Source organism: Pseudophryne corroboree, chromosome 3 (assembly GCF_028390025.1).
Source record: "Pseudophryne corroboree isolate aPseCor3 chromosome 3, aPseCor3.hap2, whole genome shotgun sequence".
NCBI classification, from domain to species: Eukaryota; Metazoa; Chordata; class Amphibia; order Anura; family Myobatrachidae; genus Pseudophryne; species Pseudophryne corroboree.
In genome coordinates, this window is record NC_086446.1 from 752814196 (window position 1) to 752834631 (window position 20436).

The window sequence follows — 20436 nt, forward strand, 5'->3', positions numbered from 1 at the left end:
TGATAGGAAGTCCTGGCAGCTGAGATGCAGTCGGTCACATGACTGGCAGCGGCTTCCTGATTCTTAAAAATGCCAACAGGGGACGGGGTAATTAATTTACCCCTCCCATGTCCCCCTACCATAACCCGCCCGGGGTGGCGGCTAGGACTAAAGCTGGGTACACCCCGACACATATGTGCAGTTCAATCGATCTGCAGATATAGCTGCCGATGGTGGTTGTTCATACACCCAGAAAGATGCACCAATATATCTGCAGATATACGTGCTGTACAGCAAATGCAATATATATCGGTGAAAGAAGTCGTTCACAGACGTATTGCTTGTACACACCTGCAGATCAGCAAAAGATATACTGGCCGATCAATTGATTGGCCAATATATCTGACAGGTGTACCCAGCATTAAATCATTTGGGGTGACCGCTACGGCTAACCCCCTACGCCTCTCCCGGGTCCTAATCCTCACCCCAATACTTACCTTCGGGATGCCGGCGGTCAGGGTTCCGGCTTTGGTCGGCTGATCGCCGGCATCCAGACCGCATTCCGTTAAATACACACACATTGCATGATGCATGCCAAGCACCAAACGTGGGTTACTGAATACTGCGTGACAAAAGCAATAGCATAAGAACACACACACACGACAACCACCAACCTTTCTTGTAGAAGACTGCATTGAGGAACTCTTCTGCTTGTCTCTCTAACCGGATTATTTTTGCTTGCTCCTGTTTGAGTATGTTTTCTTGGCCAGATTCAGAGATTGGTTTACGAAAGCCAGCTAAATGCTCCTGGAAAGTACAAAGGACACCCTTGAAATAACCAAAGTAGTGTCACTATAAAAGTTGTACTCAAATCACATCAGTGTTCATTAGACCAAGTATCAGAAGGAATAACACAACTACTAAAAAATAAGAATTTACTTACCGATAATTCTATTTCTCGTAGTCCGTAGTGGATGCTGGGGACTCCGTAAGGACCATGGGGGGTAGCGGCTCCGCAGGAGACAGGGCACAAAAGTAAAAGCTTTAGGATCAGGTGGTGTGCACTGGCTCCTCCCCCTATGACCCTCCTCCAAGCCTCAGTTAGGATACTGTGCCCGGACGAGCGTACACAATAAGGAAGGATTTTGAATCCCGGGTAAGACTCATACCAGCCACACCAATCACACTGTACAACCTGTGATCTGAACCCAGTTAACAGCATGATAACAGCGGAGCCTCTGAAAAGATGGCTCACAACAATAATAACCCGTTTTAGTTAACAATAACTATGTACAAGTATTGCAGACAATCCGCACTTGGGATGGGCGCCCAGCATCCACTACGGACTACGAGAAATAGAATTATCGGTAAGTAAATTCTTATTTTCTCTGACGTCCTAAGTGGATGCTGGGGACTCCGTAAGGACCTTGGGGATTATACCAAAGCTCCCAAACGGGCGGGAGAGTGCGGATGACTCTGCAGCACCGAATGAGAGAACTCCAGGTCCTCCTCAGCCAGGGTATCAAATTTGTAGAATTTTGCAAACGTGTTTGCCCCTGACCAAGTAGCAGCTCGGCAAAGTTGTAAAGCCGAGACCCCTCGGGCAGCCGCCCAAGATGAGCCCACCTTCCTTGTGGAATGGGCATTTACATATTTTGGCTGTGGCAGGCCTGCCACAGAATGTGCAAGCTGAATTGTACTACACATCCAACTAGCAATCGTCTGCTTAGAAGCAAGAGCACCCAGTTTGTTGGGTGCATACAGGATAACAGCAAGTCAGTTTTCCTGACTCCAGCCGTCCTGGAAATCTATATTTTCAGGGCCCTGACAACATCTAGCAACTTGGAGTCCTCCAAGTCCCTAGTAGCCGCAGGTACCACAATAAGCTGGTTCAGGTGAAACGCTGACACCACCTTAGGGAGAAACTGGGGACGAGTCCGCAGCTCTGCCCTGTCCGAATGGACAATCAGATATGGGCTTTTGTGAGACAAAGCCGCCAATTCTGACACTCGCCTGGCCGAGGCCAGGGCCAACAGCATGGTCACTTTCCATGTGAGATATTTCAAATCCACAGATTTGAGCGGTTTAAACCAATGTGATTTGAGGAATCCCAGAACTACGTTGAGATCCCACAGTGCCACTGGAGGCACAAAAGGGGGTTGTATATGCAGTACTCCCTTGACAAACTTCTGGACTTCAGGAACTGAAGCCAATTCTTTCTGGAAGAAAATCGACAGGGCCGAAATTTGAACCTTAATGGACCCCAATTTGAGGCCCATAGACACTCCTGTTTGCAGGAAATGCAGGAATCGACCGAGTTGAAATTCCTCCGTGGGGCCTTCCTGGCCTCACACCATGCAACATATTTTCGCCAAATGTGGGGATAATGTTGTGCGGTCACCTCCTTCCTGGCTCTGACCAGGGTAGGGATGACCTCTTCCGGAATGCCTTTTTCCCTTAGGATCCGGCGTTCAACCGCCATGCCGTCAAACGCAGCCGCGGTAAGACTTGGAACAGACATGATCCTTGCTGAAGCAAGTCCCTTCTTAGTATCTCTTGAAGTTCCGGGTACCAAGTCCTTCTTGGCCAATCCGGAGCCACGAGTATAGTTCTTACTCCTCTACGTCTTATAATTCTCAGTACCTTGGGTATGAGAGGCAGAGGAGGGAACACATACACCGACTGGTACACCCACGGTGTTACCAGAGCGTCCCTGCTATTGCCTGAGGGTCTCTTGACCTGGCGCAATACCTGTCCAGTTTTTTGTTCAGACGGGACGCCATCATGTCCACCTTTGGTCTTTCCCAACGGTTCACAATCATGTGGAAGACTTCCAGATGAAGTCCCCACTCTCCCGGGTGGAGGTCGTGCCTGCTGAGGAAGTCTGCTTCCCAGTTGTCCACTCCCGGAATGAACACCGCTGACAGTGTTATCACATGATTTTTCGCCCAGCGAAGAATCCTTGCTGCCATTGCCCTCCTGCTTCTTGTGCCGCCCTGTCTGTTTACGTGGGCGACTGCCGTGATGTTGTCCGACTGGATCAGCACCGGTTGACTTTGAAGCAGAGGTCTTCCTAGGCTCAGAGCATTGTCAGTATATTTATGTGGAGAGAAGTCTCCAGACTTGACCACACTCCTTGGAAATTTCTTCCCTGTGTGACTGCTCCCCAGCCTCTCAGGCTGGCATCCGTGGTCACCAGGACCCAGTCCTGAATGCCGAATCTGCTGCCCTCTAGTAGATGAGCACTCTGCAGCCACCACAGAAGAGACACCCTTGTCCTTGGAGACAGGATTATCCGCTGATGCATCTGAAGATGCGATCCGGACCATTTGTCCAGCAGATCCCACTGAAAAATTCTTGCGTGAAATCTGCCGAATGGAATCGCTTCGTAAGAAGCCACCATTTTTCCCAGGACTCTTGTGCATTGATGCACTGACACTTGGCCTGGTTCTAGGAGGTTCCTAACTAGCTCGGATAACTCCCTGGCTTTCTCCTCCGGGAGAAACACCTTTTTCTGGACTGTGTCCAGAATCATCCCTAGGAACAGCAGACGTGTCGTCGGAATCAGCTGCGATTTTGGAATATTTAGAATCCACCCGTGCTGTCGTAGAACTACTTGAGATAGTGCTACTCCGACCTCCAACTGTTCTCTGGACCTTGCCCTTATCAGGAGATCGTCCAAGTAAGGGATAATTAAGACGCCTTTTCTTTGAAGAAGAATCATCATTTCGGCCATTACCTTGGTAAAGACCCGGGGTGCCGTGGACAATCCAAACGGCAGCGTCTGAAACTGATAGTGACAGTTCTGTACCACGAACCTGAGGTACCCTTGGTGAGAAGGGCAAATTGGGACATGGAGGTAAGCATCCTTGATGTCCAGGGACACCATATAGTCCCCTTCTTCCTGGTTCGCTATCACTGCTCTGAGTGACTCCATCTTGATTTGAACCTTTGTATGTAAGTGTTCAAAGATTTCAGATTTAGAATAGGTCTCACCGAGCCGTCTGGCTTCAGTACCACAAATAGTGTGGAATAATACCCCTTTCCTTGTTGTAGGAGGGGTACTTTGATTATCACCTGCTGGGAATACAGCTTGTGAATTGTTTCCAATACTGCCTCCCTGTCGGAGGGAGACGTTGGTAAAGCAGACTTCAGGAACCTGCGAGGGGGAGACGTCTCGAACTTCCAATCTGTGCCCCTGGGATACTACTTGTAGGATCCAGGGGTCCACTTGCGAGTGAGCCCACTGTGCGCTGAAACTCTTGAGACGACCCCCCCACCGCACCTGAGTCCGCTTGTACGGCCCCAGCGTCATGCTGAGGACTTGGCAGAAGCGGTGGAGGGCTTCTGTTCCTGGGAAGGAGCTGCCTGCTGCAGTCTTCTTCCCTTTCCTCTACCCCTGGGCAGATATGACTGGGTCCGATGGACCGACCCCAAATAACTCCTCCCTTTATACGGCAATACTTCCATGTGCCGTTTGGAATCTGCATCACCTGACCACTGTCGTGTCCATAAACATCTTCTGGCAGACATGGACATCGCACTTACTCTTGATGCCAGAGTGCAAATATCCCTCTGTGCATCTCGCATATATAGAAATGCATCTTTTAAATGCTCTATAGTCAATAAAATACTGTCCCTGTCAAGGGTATCAATATTTTCAGTCAGGGAATCCGACCAAGCCACCCCAGCGCTGCACATCCAGGCTGAGGCGATCGCTGGTCGCAGTATAACAGCAGTATGTGTGTATATACTTTTTAGGATATTTTCCAGCCTCCTATCAGCTGGCTCCTTGAGGGCGGCCGTATCTGGAGACGGTAACGCCACTTGTTTTGATAAGCGTGTGAGCGCCTTATCCACCCTAGGGGGTGTTTCCCAACGCGCCCTAACTTCTGGCGGGAAAGGGTATAACGCCAATAATTTTCTATCGGGGGAAACCCACGCTCACACACTTCATTTAATTTATCTGATTCAGGAAAAACTACAGGTAGTTTTTGCACACCCCACATAATACCCTTTTTTGTGGTACTTGTAGTATCAGAAATATGTAACACCTCCTTCATTGCCCTTAACATGTAACGTGTGGCCCTAATGGAAAATACGTTTGTTTCTTCACCGTCGACACTGGAGTCAGTGTCCGTGTCTGTGTCGACCGACTGAGGTAATGGGCGTTTTAAAGCCCCTGACGGTGTTTGAGACGCCTGGACAGGTACTAATTGGTTTGCCGGCCGTCTCATGTCGTCAACCGACCTTGCAGCGTGTTGACATTATCACGTAATTCCCTAAATAAGCCATCCATTCCGGTGTCGACTCCCTAGAGAGTGACATCACCATTACAGGCAATTGCTCCGCCTCCTCACCAACATCGTCCTCATACATGTCGACACACACGTACCGACACACAGCACACACACAGGGAATGCTCTGATAGAGGACAGGACCCCACTAGCCCTTTGGGGAGACAGAGGGAGAGTTTGCCAGCACACACCAAAACGCTATAATTATACAGGGACAACCTTATATAAGTGTTTTCCCTTATAGCATCTTAATATATTATAATATCGCCACACAAAATGCCCCCCCTCTCTGTTTTAACCCTGTTTCTGTAGTGCAGTGCAGGGGAGAGCCTGGGAGCCTTCCTAGCAGCGGAGCTGTGTAGGAAAATGGCGCTGTGTGCCGAGGAGAATAGGCCCCGCCCCCTTTTCTTCTCCCGTTTTTCTGACAACCTGGCAGGGGTTAAATACATCCATATAGCCCCAGAGGCTATATGTGATGTATTTTTAGCCAGCATAGGTACTTTCATTGCTGCCCAGGGCGCCCCCCCCAGCGCCCTGCACCCTCAGTGACCGTTGGTGTGAAGTGTGCTGAGAGCAATGGCGCACAGCTGCCGTGCTGTGCGCTACCTTAAGAAGACTGGGAAGTCTTCAGCCGCCGATTTCTGGACCTCTTCTCTCTTCAGCATCTGCAAGGGGGTCGGCGGCGCGGCTCCGGTGACCCATCCAGGCTGTACCTGTGATCGTCCCTCTGGAGCTAGTGTCCAGTAGCCTAAGAAGCCAATCCATCCTGCACGCAGGTGAGTTCACTTCTTCTCCCCTAAGTCCCTCGTTGCAGTGAGCCTGTTGCCAGCAGGACTCACTGAAAATAAAAAACCTAACAAAACTTTTACTCTAAGCAGCTCTTTAGGAGAGCCACCTAGATTGCACCCTTCTCGGCCGGGCACAAAAACCTAACTGAGGCTTGGAGGAGGGTCATAGGGGGAGGAGCCAGTGCACACCACCTGATCCTAAAGCTTTTACTTTTGTGCCCTGTCTCCTGCGGAGCCGCTACCCCCCATGGTCCTTACGGAGTCCCCAGCATCCACTTAGGACGTCAGAGAAACAAAGAGAATGGCGAGGTTCTAATGAGTCATGAACTTTCCATAAAAGCACTAGGCCTGCGACTACCATTAATATACTATTCATGGTATAGGAAGATCATTAAATGCCTTAGGAGACTTCAATTAGACTTAGAATTTAATATGAGTCACAATAGTTTTATTTTTTTTACCGCATTGCATAAAGTTGTTCGGAAATCAGAAACTGCTCATAATATAAGTCACACTTGTTGCATATAAACTTCTCTCTACACTGGATAAACAGTATTTAGGTTTACAGGCCTTTAGGTCTAAGTCATCAAGCCTTCGTTTGTTCAGTAAACGTACGCCACCTAAAGAGACATCTCTGTGACATTTCCTGCAGATGTACACACCATCTACTGTACATGAAACAGGTGGCATCTCCACCAGAGCCCCTGGCAATATTATTAGAATGAAAACCCGCACATTCTCCACCTCTTTTAACCTGTTGTATCGCCAGTTTATAAAGAGGCGTGCACAAGAGATTTGTATCTTCTACAGAATGTATAACCAAACTTGGACTTTCTCCTTATTCAAGGTAAATGTACCTGTAGTACAATAATAGCTCAAGTGTTGCTTGGCACATACTATATACTTATGCACAGACAGGGAGAGGTGCATTCATGTGTGGAATGTCCCGCAGTTAGGTACCTTAACTTTTTCTCGTCTCAAGCAGCAGAAAAGGCAATTTTCATCAAAGGACCAATCACAAACACCTGTAGGTTCACAGTCTGTAAACATTAAAGAAACAAAATCAGTGTTATAATACGAAGTAGTGCCAAAAACCTTCATATGCTCGGAAAACAAACCAAACAAGCTATATTATGGGTTGTACAGCGTGCACGGAAGAGTCTATAAAATGGGAGGCTGTGATAAAATGATTTCTAGAGAACTTCCTGGTCGTGTGACTAATTCAGACCTCTAGCTCACATACCGTTCTGTGCCTCAGTGCCCAGCAACACTCCTTCTCTCTGCTTTTTAGCTTTCAAATCCAGTCTCTGCTGGATGTGGAAGTGCTTTAAAAAGCATTCGCTAGAAGTATGCTAAAGTGCTAAAGTATGCTAGCAAGGATTCTTCCATTCTGCCGCGCGTTCAACAGATTAGAGTGGATTTTTAGTGGGGTGGGGTGGGGGGGGGGGGGGGGGGGGGGGGGAGTTGTGGGTGTGTGGCAAAAACATTATAATCTCCAAGTTAATACATCAGTCTTTCCCACTATTAACATATTTTATACACGCATTAAAATGCTTTTGACCTAATACTTCTAGTGTTTGCAAAGGGGCAATGCACCGTATTCACGTTGTAAATGTCAGTAATATTTGCGCCACATACAGATGTTTACCGACTCCTCCTACATCAATTCACTTGGTTATGCCCATACCCTGCCACGACTATATGCAGCTTGCGTCCGCACTATGCATTCCAATGGAATTTGAAAGAAAAACCAGTCACAATGGAAGTTGGGTCCTAGGTCTACACACAATGCCGGAGTACAGGTGGAATGTTATTACTAACACAGGCATGGGAAGTCACAATGGCCACCTGCGTATACCACTTACATTGCATGTGCTCCTCTGAGAAAAACATGGAGCACTCCAAACCAATCATGAAATGGAATACTTGGCAGCATACAGTATTGTCAGAAGCCCCACTAAAGATCTAGATAACCCAGCAACATGAAGACCATTCTACTAATGAGCATGCCATGCACGGATCACCTCTTATCTACCGAGGAGGATAATAGGGTTTGTGAAAATGGAGATTGATGGAAGGACAGACATTGAATCAATTCAATTAACAACAATTCAGTGTGAATTAATGGCTGTGTTATTGAAAGGGGCGACGAGAAGGACCTCTCCCATCCAAGTAACGACAACATGTGCGGAAGACCAGATTTAGAGCCTGATTCAGAGGGGGTTTGCAAAGTCTCTGCAATGACGATGATTGTGTAGAACAGTAATCAGGCCTCCTCGTCCACAAGAACTGGGTTATGACCCAAAAGCAATACTCTGTCTGACAACCTGCACTTGCTAACACATAAGGGACAAATGCCGGGACATGTCTTATTGGCGTTTCTGTATCTGCTGGAGGACTAAAGAAAAAAAAAAAAAAAAAAAAGAAGGGGGAACATGTGACAGGTTTATTTAAAATCTATGTATTTATTTAGTAACAGTTTCTTATATGGCACAGCATATTCCGTTGCGCTTCACAATTAGAACAGTAATAGAACAAAACTGGATAAAAACAGACAGACATATGTAGATCCTACACAGCTATAACAAAAAAAAGAATTGAGAAGACATAGGGGTTGATTCAATTCGGCAACAGATGAATAGCGCCGGGAATTAGCTCCCAACGCTATTCAATTCAGCTAAAGTTAAGTCGGCGAATGCCTGTTCTCGCCGACTTAACAGGTAGTTTTGTCGGGAGAACGGGCATTCCCCGACTTAACTACCCGCGGCGATGCTGATTCCCAACAGAATCAGCCTCGCGCAGGCCGCGCGGCAGCACTTTCGACGGTTTTTTTCTCTCACCCCCCCTGGGGGTGAGAGAAGAATTCCCGACAATTGCGGGTAACTAGTAGCTGAATTGAATAGCGTCGGGAGCTAATTCCCAGCGCTATTCATCTGTTGCCGAATTGAATCGACCCCATTTGATAGTGCAATAGAGTCCCTTACAGTTTAGAGATATAGGGTATACAGGAAGGGGGTACACCACAGCATGCATAGAGCACATACAGGACAGGACACATACACATAACTTGTTACCAAACAGCAAAACAATATACACACAGCGTAGTCACATAAAACTTAATTCCTGACAAAATATAATAAACAAGATGGTATACCTTTAAATAAGCTGAGATCTTTAAGTAATCCTGGTCCAAACAGCCCTTCTAAAATACTCTCAAAACCTAAAATAAAAAGAGATACAGCGTTTAATACGTAAACTACAGTAAGAAGCACCAAAATGTTTTACAAGTCAAATGAAAAACACAGGACTGTGCAATTGTTACTCTATCCCAATACATAAAGTATCCACAGGACTGAAACTTGCTGCAGATCTGTAACGATTTAGCCCCGGAGTGTATATGAATGTTACATCACAATTTGTAGATTGGGTTGGGGTGCCATTAAGAAGAACTAATTATCCTAGTTTAACGCATTCTAACACAAGGTCTCACAAGTTAGGGGCCCCATACACTACCGTGACACGTCCGTCTGACATGTCGCGGGCGATCACCCCCGGCAGCCTACCGGGGGGTAGGGAAGGAGGGGATAGGATCGTCTACGATACATTGGATGCGGTCCTTTTGCATACGATGGATCTTGGGTGATCCCAGCCATGACTGCGGGGTCGGACGTGATTGAATGTGAAGCACATTCAATGTGGAGGATCAGATCCGATGCTCACGGGAACGCGAACCGGATTGGATACGCCTCCAAAATGCCAGATTTCATCCGATATATCGGGCCGAATGTCCAAAATTGGATGAAATCAGGCATCATCGTCCTAGTGTTTGGGGCCCTTTAGTTACAGAAGCATCGGGGGGTTTAAAAAAAAAAAAAAAAAGGGTGTTTGAAGAATTATTTCACTCAGAACACTTATATCATTCCATTCTGAAATTAAACCAAAGTATCCCCAAGGGAACACTTAAAAGAAAAGGAATTATTATAATGCTAGAACACCTTAATATAGACATCTACTGCAAGGTAGGCAGAATATAAAATGTTACACACATTTTGTATGCAAGCATTATTTATAGCTTTTAATTTTCTTTAAATCGTTAAACAATAATTGCAATACATTTGTCCTGTATTTTCGAATTCTGAACTTCACTAAGTATAGTGTGGTCTTTTTATTTGTTTTATGTTACAAATTGAAGACTTTTTTTTTTACAAGTCAGTTAAAATAATGCAGATGTATTTCAACCCAGCAATAGGTCGAATTTAATAAAAATAAATAAATAAATTATTACACACACAGCAAAACACAAAACAAAACCATAAGCATCAATTCAAATAGGAGCGAGTAAGTGAGGTTATATGGGGCTGTGAACAAAAATCACCAAGTCAGTAGGCGAAATTGGACTGCAGGGGGGCAAGTTCCGCAGCAGTTTCTACGCCGTTGCAACAGCAAGACGTTCCTCTCGCCCCTAATTGAGCTGACCCTATACAATAAATCTGATTTCTGCTGAACCGTGCTGTACAAGTTACAGGAAGGCAGCGCTTTCTGCACTTTACTCTAAGGAAATAACTTTATTGGCAACGAACATCCATTCAAACTCTGCCAACAAAAGACCACCACTGAATAAATAAAAATATGAATTGCAGCCCCAGTCTATCTACGAGTAAAGCAACTATTGAAAGCGCGCTCATAGTATAAATGTGGGAAGCGGAAACAAAGACAATGCATTTGTTATGCGACTTTGTTTATTAATTATTATTAAGTATCAGTGCCTACTGTATAAAGCACACTCCTGCTAGGGGCGTCCCATGCTTTATTCAGACCCCACTCTTCAGGCAGGTATCTGCATACTGTTTAAGAGGGAAAAAAAGGCTAGAAATATATGGAAGATACAGTAATTCCACAGTTGTAGGTATTTACATGATTATTAAAATGAAGTCTTTTTCCCTACAGCACTCTGGAGCGAGGTCGAATGTTCATTATGAACTGAAAATTGGACGGGATCGGTATGGTATATCGCCGCACGTGATGCTGACCGTCAGTATACAGACATCAGCAATCTGAACGGTGGAATGCCGGCAGGGGGGCGAGCACACAGGTTCTCGTCTCCCTCTATGAGTGTCGTGGACACCCATAGGAGGGGGAATCACCTACCTCGCCCGTATGGTGCCCCAGTTGGGATCCCGGCGGCGGTACTGTGACAGCTGGGATCATGACGATCGGTATTCTGACCACGTACCATTTGGACGACAGGTCATATCTATATACAGTACTGTGCAGGTTTTAGGCATGTGTGGGGGGGAAAATGCTGCAAGGTAAGCATACTTTCAAAAATACATTACAAGTAGTTTATTTTTATCAATTAACAAAACACAAAGTGAAGGAACTGGAGAGAGATCTACATCAAATCAATATTTGGTGTGACCACCCTGACAAATACAGGCAGGTGCTTATCTATCATGCAATACCATCAGGGAGGTGTACGATTGGCTCCAAATTTATTCTACAGCAGGGCAACACGAGTATAGTATCTTCTTAATATTTCTCATATCCCATGGGTCTTCAACCTGTGGACCTCCAGCTGCTGTGGAACTATACATCCCAGCATGCCCTGCCTCAGTTTTAGCATGCCTTAATAGCAAAACTGCAGCAATCAATGATATAACAAAACTGGGTGATAACAAACAGTCAGAGGTAGGAAGGCCCTGCTCGCAAGCTTACAATCTATAGGGAAATAGGCATGGATACACAAGGATAGGTGCTATCTATTGCATAGTTGTCCGCCAGATTGCAAAGGTTCTTGGTGGGCTGTATGATATGGTCACACAGCAATGATGAACCGGGGTCGAGAGGAAGGATGAGAAGACATGTGAGAATATAGTGTTCCCTCTAGAAATGAAAAGGGGCAGGGTGTCGGACTCCGGGGGCATATTTGCGCGCACGGCTTCGTGCCCGAAACTGGGGCGAGGCCATGTAAATCAGGGGGCGTGGCTACACTAACATCATTTTAGTGGGCGGTGCGGCCCACAGACGTTGCTGTAGGGGGCGTCCGTGGCCGGCGATGTCACTGTTGGGGTCGTGCCCAGCACCTCCGTCGGTGCTGGGCTTCCCCCTGCTCTCCCCCATAGGAAGGCAGGTAGCGGGCGGCTGTTCTAGCAGGGCGCCGCAAAAGGGGCAGGGAGGGTTTTGCCTTTTAAAAAATGGGCAGGGCGCGGCGCCCTGCTAAAAGAGCCTAGAGTGAACACTAAGGATATGTGTGGACTGTGCAAAGTGGATGCAATTTGATAGGAAGGTTTATGAAAGTTATGTGGGCAGTTCTGGAATTTGATACGCTTGCCTGAAGAGGTGAGAGTTTTCAGGGAACGCTTGAAGACTAGAGGAGAGTCTTATTGTACGTGGTAGGGCATTCCACAGAGTGGGTGCAGCCGATGAAAGTCCTGCAATCGTGAGTGGGAGCGAGTAATGAGTGTGGATGAGAGACGCAGATCTTGTGAAGAGCGAAGAGGTCGGGTTGGGATGGGTGATATTTTGAGAAAAGCAAAGTGATGTACGTTGGTTAATGGCCTTGTGTGTGAGTAAATGTATTTTATATTGAATACAGTAGAATACAGGTAACCAATGGAGGGACTGACAGAGCGAATCTGCAGACGATGTACGTCGAGCGAGGAAGATTAGCCTCGCAGCTGCATTCAGAATGGATTGTGGTGGTGAGTCTCATTTTGGGAAGACCACTTAGGAGACTATTGCAATAATTAATACGGGAGATAATGAGAGCATGGATTAGAGTTTTAGCAGTGTCTTGTGTAAGGTATGGTCGTATTTTGGATATGTTTTTTAGATGCATGTAACATGATTTTGAGACAGATTGAATGTGGGGAACAAAGGACAGATCAGAGTCAAGAATGACACCTAGGCAACGAGCTTGTGGGGTAGGGTAGATTGTCGAGTTTTCAACAGTGCTAGAGATATCAGGTTGGTACCTACTATTGGCCAGTGGAAAATAAGATTTTACTTACCGGTAAATCTATTTCTCGTAGTCCGTAGTGGATGCTGGGGACTCCGTAAGGACCATGGGGAATAGACGGGCTCCGCAGGAGACATGGGCACTTTAAGATAGAATTTAGATTCTGGTGTGCTCTGGCTCCTCCCTCTATGTCCCTCCTCCAGACCTCAGTTAGAGAAACTGTGCCCGGAAGAGCGGACAGTACAAGGAAAGGATTTTGGGAATCCAGGGTAAGACTCATACCAGCCACACCGTATAACTTGTGATAACTTTACCCAGTTAACAGTATGAACAATCACAGAGCATCAGATAAACCCTGATGCAACTATAACATAACCCTTATTTAAGCAATAACTATATACAAGTCCGCACTTGGGACGGGCGCCCAGCATCCACTACGGACTACGAGAAATAGATTTACCGGTAAGTAAAATCTTATTTTCTCTAACGTCCTAGTGGATGCTGGGGACTCCGTAAGGACCATGGGGATTATACCAAAGCTCCCAAACGGGCGGGAGAGTGCGGATGACTCTGGAGCACCGAATGAGCAAACACAAGGTCCTCCTCAGCCAGGGTATCAAACTTGTAGAACTTTGCAAAGGTGTTTGAACCTGACCAAGTAGCCGCTCGGCAAAGCTGTAATGCAGAGACCCCTCGGGCAGCCGCCCAAGAAGAGCCCACCTTCCTTGTGGAATGGGCCTTAACTGATTTAGGCAGCGGAAACCCAGCCGCAGAATGAGCCTGCTGAATCGTGTTACAGATCCAGCGAGCAATAGTTTGCTTTGAAGCAGGCGCCCCAAGCTTGTTGGAAGCATACAGGATAAACAAAGATTCTGTTTTCCTGACCTTAGCCGTTCTGGCTACATAAACCTTCAAAGCCCCGACCACATCCAGTGACTCGGAATCCTCCAAGTCAGTAGTAGCCACAGGCACCACAATAGGTTGGTTTATATGAAGGATGAAACCACTCTCGGCAGAAATTGTGGCCGGGTCCGCAATTCTGCTCTATCCGCCTGGAAAACCAGATAAGGGCTTTTATGTGACAAAGCCGCCAATTCTGACACACGCCTAGCCGAAGCCAAGGCTAATAGCATGACCACCTTCCACATGAGATATTTTACTTCCACCGTTTTGAGTGGTTCAAACCAGTGTGATTTCAGGAAACTCAACACCACGTTAGTATCCCACGGTGCCACTGGAGGCACAAAAGGGGGCTGAATATGCAGCACTCCCTTTACAAACGTCTGAACTTCAGGCAGAGAAGCCAGTTCTTTTTGAAAGAAAATGGATAAGGCTGAAATCTGAACCTTAATGGAACCCAATTTAAGACCCAAAGTCACTCCCGACTGTAGGAAGTGAAGGAAACGGCCCAGCTGGAATTCCTCCGTAGGGGCATTCCTGGCCTCACACCAAGCCACATATTTTCGCCATATACGGTGATAATGTTGAGCCGTCACATTCTTCCTAGCCTCTATCAGCGTAGGAATTACCTCATCCGGAATGCCTTTTCTCTGCTAGGATCCGGCGTTCAACCGCCATGCCGTCAAACGCAGCCGCGGTAAGTCTTGGAACCGACAGGGCCCCTGTTGCACAAGTCCTGTCTTAGAGGCAGAGGCCACGGGTCCTCTGTGAGCATTTCTTGCAGATCTGGATACATAGTCCTTCTTGGCCAATCCGGAACAATGGAGTATTGTTCTCACTCCTCTTTTTCTTATGATTCTCAGCACCTTGGGTATGAGAGGAAGAGGAGGAAATACATAGACCGACTGGAACACCCACGGTGTCACCAGTGCGTCCACAGCTATCGCCTGAGGGTCTCTTGACCTGGCGCAATATTTCTGTAGCTTTTTGTTGAGGCGGGATGCCATCATGTCCACCTGTGGCAGTTCCCACCGACTTGCAATCTGCGTGAAGACTTCTTGATGAAGTCCCCACTCTCCCGGGTGGAGGTCGTGCCTGCTGAGGAAGTCTGCTTCCCAGTTGTCCACTCCCGGAATGAACACTGCTGACCATGCGCTTACGTGATTCTCGCCCAGCGAAGAATTCTGGTGGCTTCTACCATCACCACCCTGCTCCTTGAGCCGCCTTGGCGGTTTACATGAGCCACTGCGGTGATGTTGTCTGACTGAATCAGAACCGGTTGGTCGCGAAGCAGGGACTCCGCTTGACGTAGGGCGTTGTATATGGCCCTTAGTTCCAGGATGTTGATGTGAAGGCAAGTCTCCTGACTTGACCACAGCCCTTGGAAATTTCTTCCCTGTGTGACTGCCCCCCACCCTCGGAGGTTTGCATCCGTGGTCACCAGGACCCAGTCCTGAATGCCGAATCTGCGACCTTCGAGAAGGTGAGCACTCTACAGCCACCACAGGAGAGACACCCTGGCCCTGGGGTATAGGGTGATTAACCGATGCATCTGAAGATGTGATCAGGACCACTTGTCCAGTAAGTCCCATTGGAAGGTCCTCGCATGGAACCTGCCGAAGGGAAAGGCCTCGTATGATGCCACCATCCTTCCCAGGACTCGAGTGCAGTGATGCACTGACACCTGTTTTGGTTTTAATAGATTCCTGACCAGTGTCATGAGCTCCTGAGCTCTCTCTATCAGGAGATAAACCCTTTTCTGGTCTGTGTCTAGGATCATGCCTAGGAGAGGCAGATGAGCTGTAGGAACCAACTGCGACTTTGGAATATATAGAATCCAGCCGTGTTGCCGTTACACTTCCAGAGAAAGTGATACGCTGTTCAGCAACTGCTCTCTTGATCTCGTTTTTATGAGGAGATCGTCCAAGTACGTGATAATAGTGACACCTTGCTTCCGCAGGAGCACCATAATTTCCGCCATTACCTTGGTGAATATTCTCGGGGCCGTGGAGAGACCAAACGGCAACGTCTGAAATTGGTAATGACAATCCCGTACCGCAATTCTGAGGTACGCCCGATAAGGTGGATAAATGGGGACATGAAGGTATGCATCCGTTATGTCCAGAGTCACCATAAAATCTCCCCCTTTCAGGCTTGCAATGACCGCTCTTAGCGATTCCATCTTGAACTTGAACCTTTTCAGGTATATGTTCAGGGATTTTAAATTCAATATGGGTCTGACCGAACCGTCTGGTTTCGGGACTACAACATGGTCGAATAATAACCCCCTCCTTGTTGAAGGAGGGGAACCTTGACCACCACCTGTTGAAGATACAATTTGTGAATTGCAGTTAACACCGTTTCCCTCTCGTGGGGGGAAGCCGGCAGGGCCGTCGGTGAGGGGGCATCTCCTCAAAGACCAGCTTGTATCCCAGAGACACAATATCTATTGCCCAGGGATCTAACAGGGAGTGAACCCACTTGTGGCTGAACTTACGAAGGCGTGCCCCCACCGGGCCTAGCTCCGCCTGTGGAGCCCCAGCGACATGCGGTGGATTTTGTAGAGGCCGGGGAGGACTTCTGTTCCTGGGAATTAGCTTTGTTCTGCCGCTTCTTTCCTCTGCCCCCGCCTCTGGCAAGAAAGGACGCACCTCGAACTTTCTTGATTCTTTGTTCGAAAGGCTGCATTTGATAATGTCGTGCTTTCCTAGGCTGTGCAGGAATATAAGGCAAAATATCAGAATTACCAGCTATAGCTGTGGAGACCAGGTCCGAGAACCCTTCTCCACACAATCCTCAGCCTTCCATATGCCTCCCAAGTCGGCATCATCTGTCCATTGCATATTCTACAGGACACGTCAAGCAGAAATCGACATAGCTTTGACTCTAGGACCCAGTAGACTCATGTCTTTTTGGGCATGTTATTATATATATATATATATATACACACACACACATACATACATACATACATACATACATATATATATATATATATATATACACACACACACACACACATCTCTTAAGACAGCGTCTTTAATATATATATATACACACACATATACACACACACACATACTAGGGTCTCAATCTCTGCTGATAAGGTACCTGTCCACGCTGTCACAGCGCTATAAACCCATGCCGACACAATCGCCGGTCTGAGTAGTGTACCAGAATGTGCACGCTATCTGCAAGATCCCTGAGAATAGCTGTTACGTCAGGGCTACCTTTTGGGCAAACGTGACACCCTAGGGGAAGATTCCCATCGTATCCTGGCCCTAGTGGGGAAAGGATACTGCCTGAGAATTCTTTGTGGGAAACTGCAGTCTCTTGTCTGGAGATTACCGCTCTTTTTCATCATGAGAGGAGGGAAATTTACCTCAGCTTTCTTCCACTTAAACATGTGTACCCTTGTGTCAGGGAGAGATGAGTCATCAGTGATATGCAAATCATCTTTTATTACAATAATCATATATTGAATACTTTTCTGCCATTTTGGCTGTAACTTTGCATTATCGTAGTCGACACTGGAGTCAAACTCCGTGTCGATATCAGTGTCTATTATTTTGGATAGTGAGCATTGAGAGACTCTGAAGGTCTCTGCGACATAGGGACAGACATGGGTAGATTTCCTGTCTGTTCTCTAATCTTTTGTGCAATAAATTCACCTTCGCACTTAATTACACATATCCAAACAGGTGTCGGCGTTGTCGACGGAAACACCCTCTCACACAGATATTTGCTCCATCTCCTCCTTAGGGGAGCCTTTTACCTCAGACATGTCGACACACACGTACCGACACACCACACACTCAGGGAATGCTCATCTGAAGACAATTCCCCCATAAGGCCCTTTGGAGAGACAGAGAGAGTATACCAGCACACACCCCAGCGCTATTAACCCAGGAATAACACAGTAACTTAATGTTGTTAACCCAGTAGCTACTGTTTATATAGATTTTTGCGCCTAATTATGTGCCCCCCCCCCTCTCTTTTTACCCTCTTCTACCGTGTAACTGCAGGGGAGAGGCTGGGGAGCTTCCTCTCAGCGGTGCTGTGGAGAAAAAACATGGCGCTGGTGAGTGCTGAGGAAGAAGCCCCTCCCCCTTGACGACGGGCTTCTGTCCCGCTTTCATGTACAATTTTTGGCGGGGGCTCATACATATATACAGTGCCCAACTGTATATATGCAAACTTTTGCCAAAGAGGTCTCTAATTGCTGCCCAGGGCGCCCCCCCCCCCCCCCCTGCGCCCTGCACCCTTACAGTGACCGGAGTATGTGGGTGTAGTGTGGGAGCAATGGCGCACAGCTGCAGTGCTGTGCTCTACCTCAGTGAAGACTGGAGTCTTATGCCGCCGATTTCGAAGTCTTATTGCTTCTTTCACCCGGCTTCTGTCTTCCGGCTCTGCGAGGGGGACGGCGGCGCGGCTCCGGGATCGGACGACGAGGGTGAGATCCTGTGTACGATCCCTCTGGAGCTAATGGTGTCCAGTAGCCTAAGAAGCAGGACCTATCTGCAGAGAGTAGGGCTGCTTCTCTCCCCTCAGTCCCACGATGCAGGGAGTCTGTTGCCAGCTGAGCTACCTGAAAATAAAAAAACCTAACAAAATACTTTCTTATAGCAAGCTCAGGAGAGCTCACTAAACAGCACCCAACTCGTCCGGGCACAGATTCAAACTGAGGTCTGGAGGAGGGACATAGAGGGAGGAGCCAGAGCACACCAGAATCTAAATTCTTTCTTAAAGTGCCCATGTCTCCTGCGGAGCCCGTCTATTCCCCATGGTCCTTACGGAGTCCCCAGCATCCAGTAGGACGTTAGAGAAATATAATTAACTCTGTCTTTGAAATATTACGTTTGAGGTGGCGAGATGTCATCCAAGATGAAATGGCAGAAAGGCATTCAGTGACACGGCCCAATACAGATAGGGACATATCAGGGGAGGATAGGTAGATTGGAGAATCATCTGCGTACAGATGGTACTGAAATCCAAAAGAGCTGATTAGTTTACCAAGAGATGAGGTATAGATAGAGAAAAGCAGAGGACCCAAGACTGAGCCTTGCGGTACTCCAACTGAGGGGTATATGCAATTGCGGTCGAAATCCCGAAATTGTCGAATTTCGGGAATTTTTCGGCAAAAAAAAAAAAAAAAAAAATCGTCAATGCAATTCAGTGCTTTCCGTCTAAAAAACGGACTTTCAAAATTCGACTTTTTGAAATTCGACTTTTGTCAAATTCGACTTTTCTGCAATGATACAAGTGCTGCAATTCGACCAAAGTGTATTCAATTGAAGTTTGGAAATTCGACAACAGTGCTTTTAGACAGTAAATTCGACATTTTCAATCCGCCACACTTTGGTGGGTGAAACTAATAAAAAAAATTTAAAACATGTTTTTTTTTAATTGATAATAGCATATCTATTTATATTAGAAGGGATTAGGTACTTGGTTTTTCTTTTTTGGAGGCACAAGTATTATTTATATATTTTTTAAAATAATTTTTTTTTTTTTTTTTTAAATGGAATGTAAAAATCCCGGAAACAAATGGCGTGGGGTCCCCCCTCCAAAGCATAACCAGCCTCTGGCTCTTCGAGCTGGTCCTGGTTCTAAAAATGCGGGGACAAAATTGACATGGGATCCCCCGTATTTTTAAAACCAGCACCGGGCTCTGCGCCTGATGCAAAAAATACGAGGGACAAAAAGAGTAGGGGTCCCCCGTATTTTATACACCAGCATCGGGCTCCACTAGCTGGACAGATAATGCCACAGCCGGGGGTCACTTTTATACAGTGCCTTGCGGCCGTGGCATTAAATATCCAACTAGTCACCCCTGGCCGGGGTACCCTGGGGGAGTGGGGACCCCTTCAATCAAGGGGTCCACCCCCCCAGCCACCCAAGGGCCAGGGGTGAAGCCCGAGGCTGTCCCCCCCATCCAAGGGCTGCGGATGGGAGGCTGATAGCCTTGAGGAAAATGACAGAATATTGTTTTTTTCCAGTAGTAGTACAACTACAAGTCCCAGCAAGCCTCCCCCGCAAGCTGGCACTTGGAGAACCACAAGTACCAGCATGCGGGAGAAAAACGGGCCCGCTGGTACCTGTAGTACTACTGGGAAAAAAATACCCAAATAAAAACAGGAGACACACACCGTGACAAGTACAACTTTATTACACACTGCCGACACACACATACTTACCTATGTTGACACGAAGCAGTCGGTCCTCTTCTCCAAGTAGAATCCACGGGTACCTGAAAAATAAGAATTTACTTACCGATAATTCTATTTCTCGTAGTCCGTAGTGGATGCTGGGGACTCCGTCAGGACCATGGGGAATAGCGGCTCCGCAGGAGACGGCACAAAAGTAAAAGCTTTAGGATCAGGTGGTGTGCACTGGCTCCTCCCCCCATAACCCCCCTCCAAGCCTCAGTTAGGATACTGTGCCCGGACGAGCGTACACAATAAGGAAGGATTTTGAATCCCGGGTAAGACTCATACCAGCCACACCAATCACA

At 47.2% G+C, this 20436-nt stretch overlaps 1 protein-coding gene across 2 annotated transcripts in view; it reads right to left on the reverse strand.

Annotated features, from left to right (window-relative positions):
• Positions 1-20436, reverse strand: part of LOC135056781 (ligand-dependent corepressor-like) — a 116285-nt gene that overhangs the window by 30389 nt on the left and 65460 nt on the right. For both annotated transcript variants that reach the window (XM_063962358.1, XM_063962357.1), the window contains exons 3-5: positions 9219-9284; positions 7025-7104; positions 654-786 (exon numbers count right to left, since the gene is read on the reverse strand). In XM_063962358.1, the coding sequence (XP_063818428.1) occupies positions 654-786; positions 7025-7104; positions 9219-9284 (279 nt within the window). The remainder of the gene's footprint in view (positions 1-653; positions 787-7024; positions 7105-9218; positions 9285-20436) is intronic.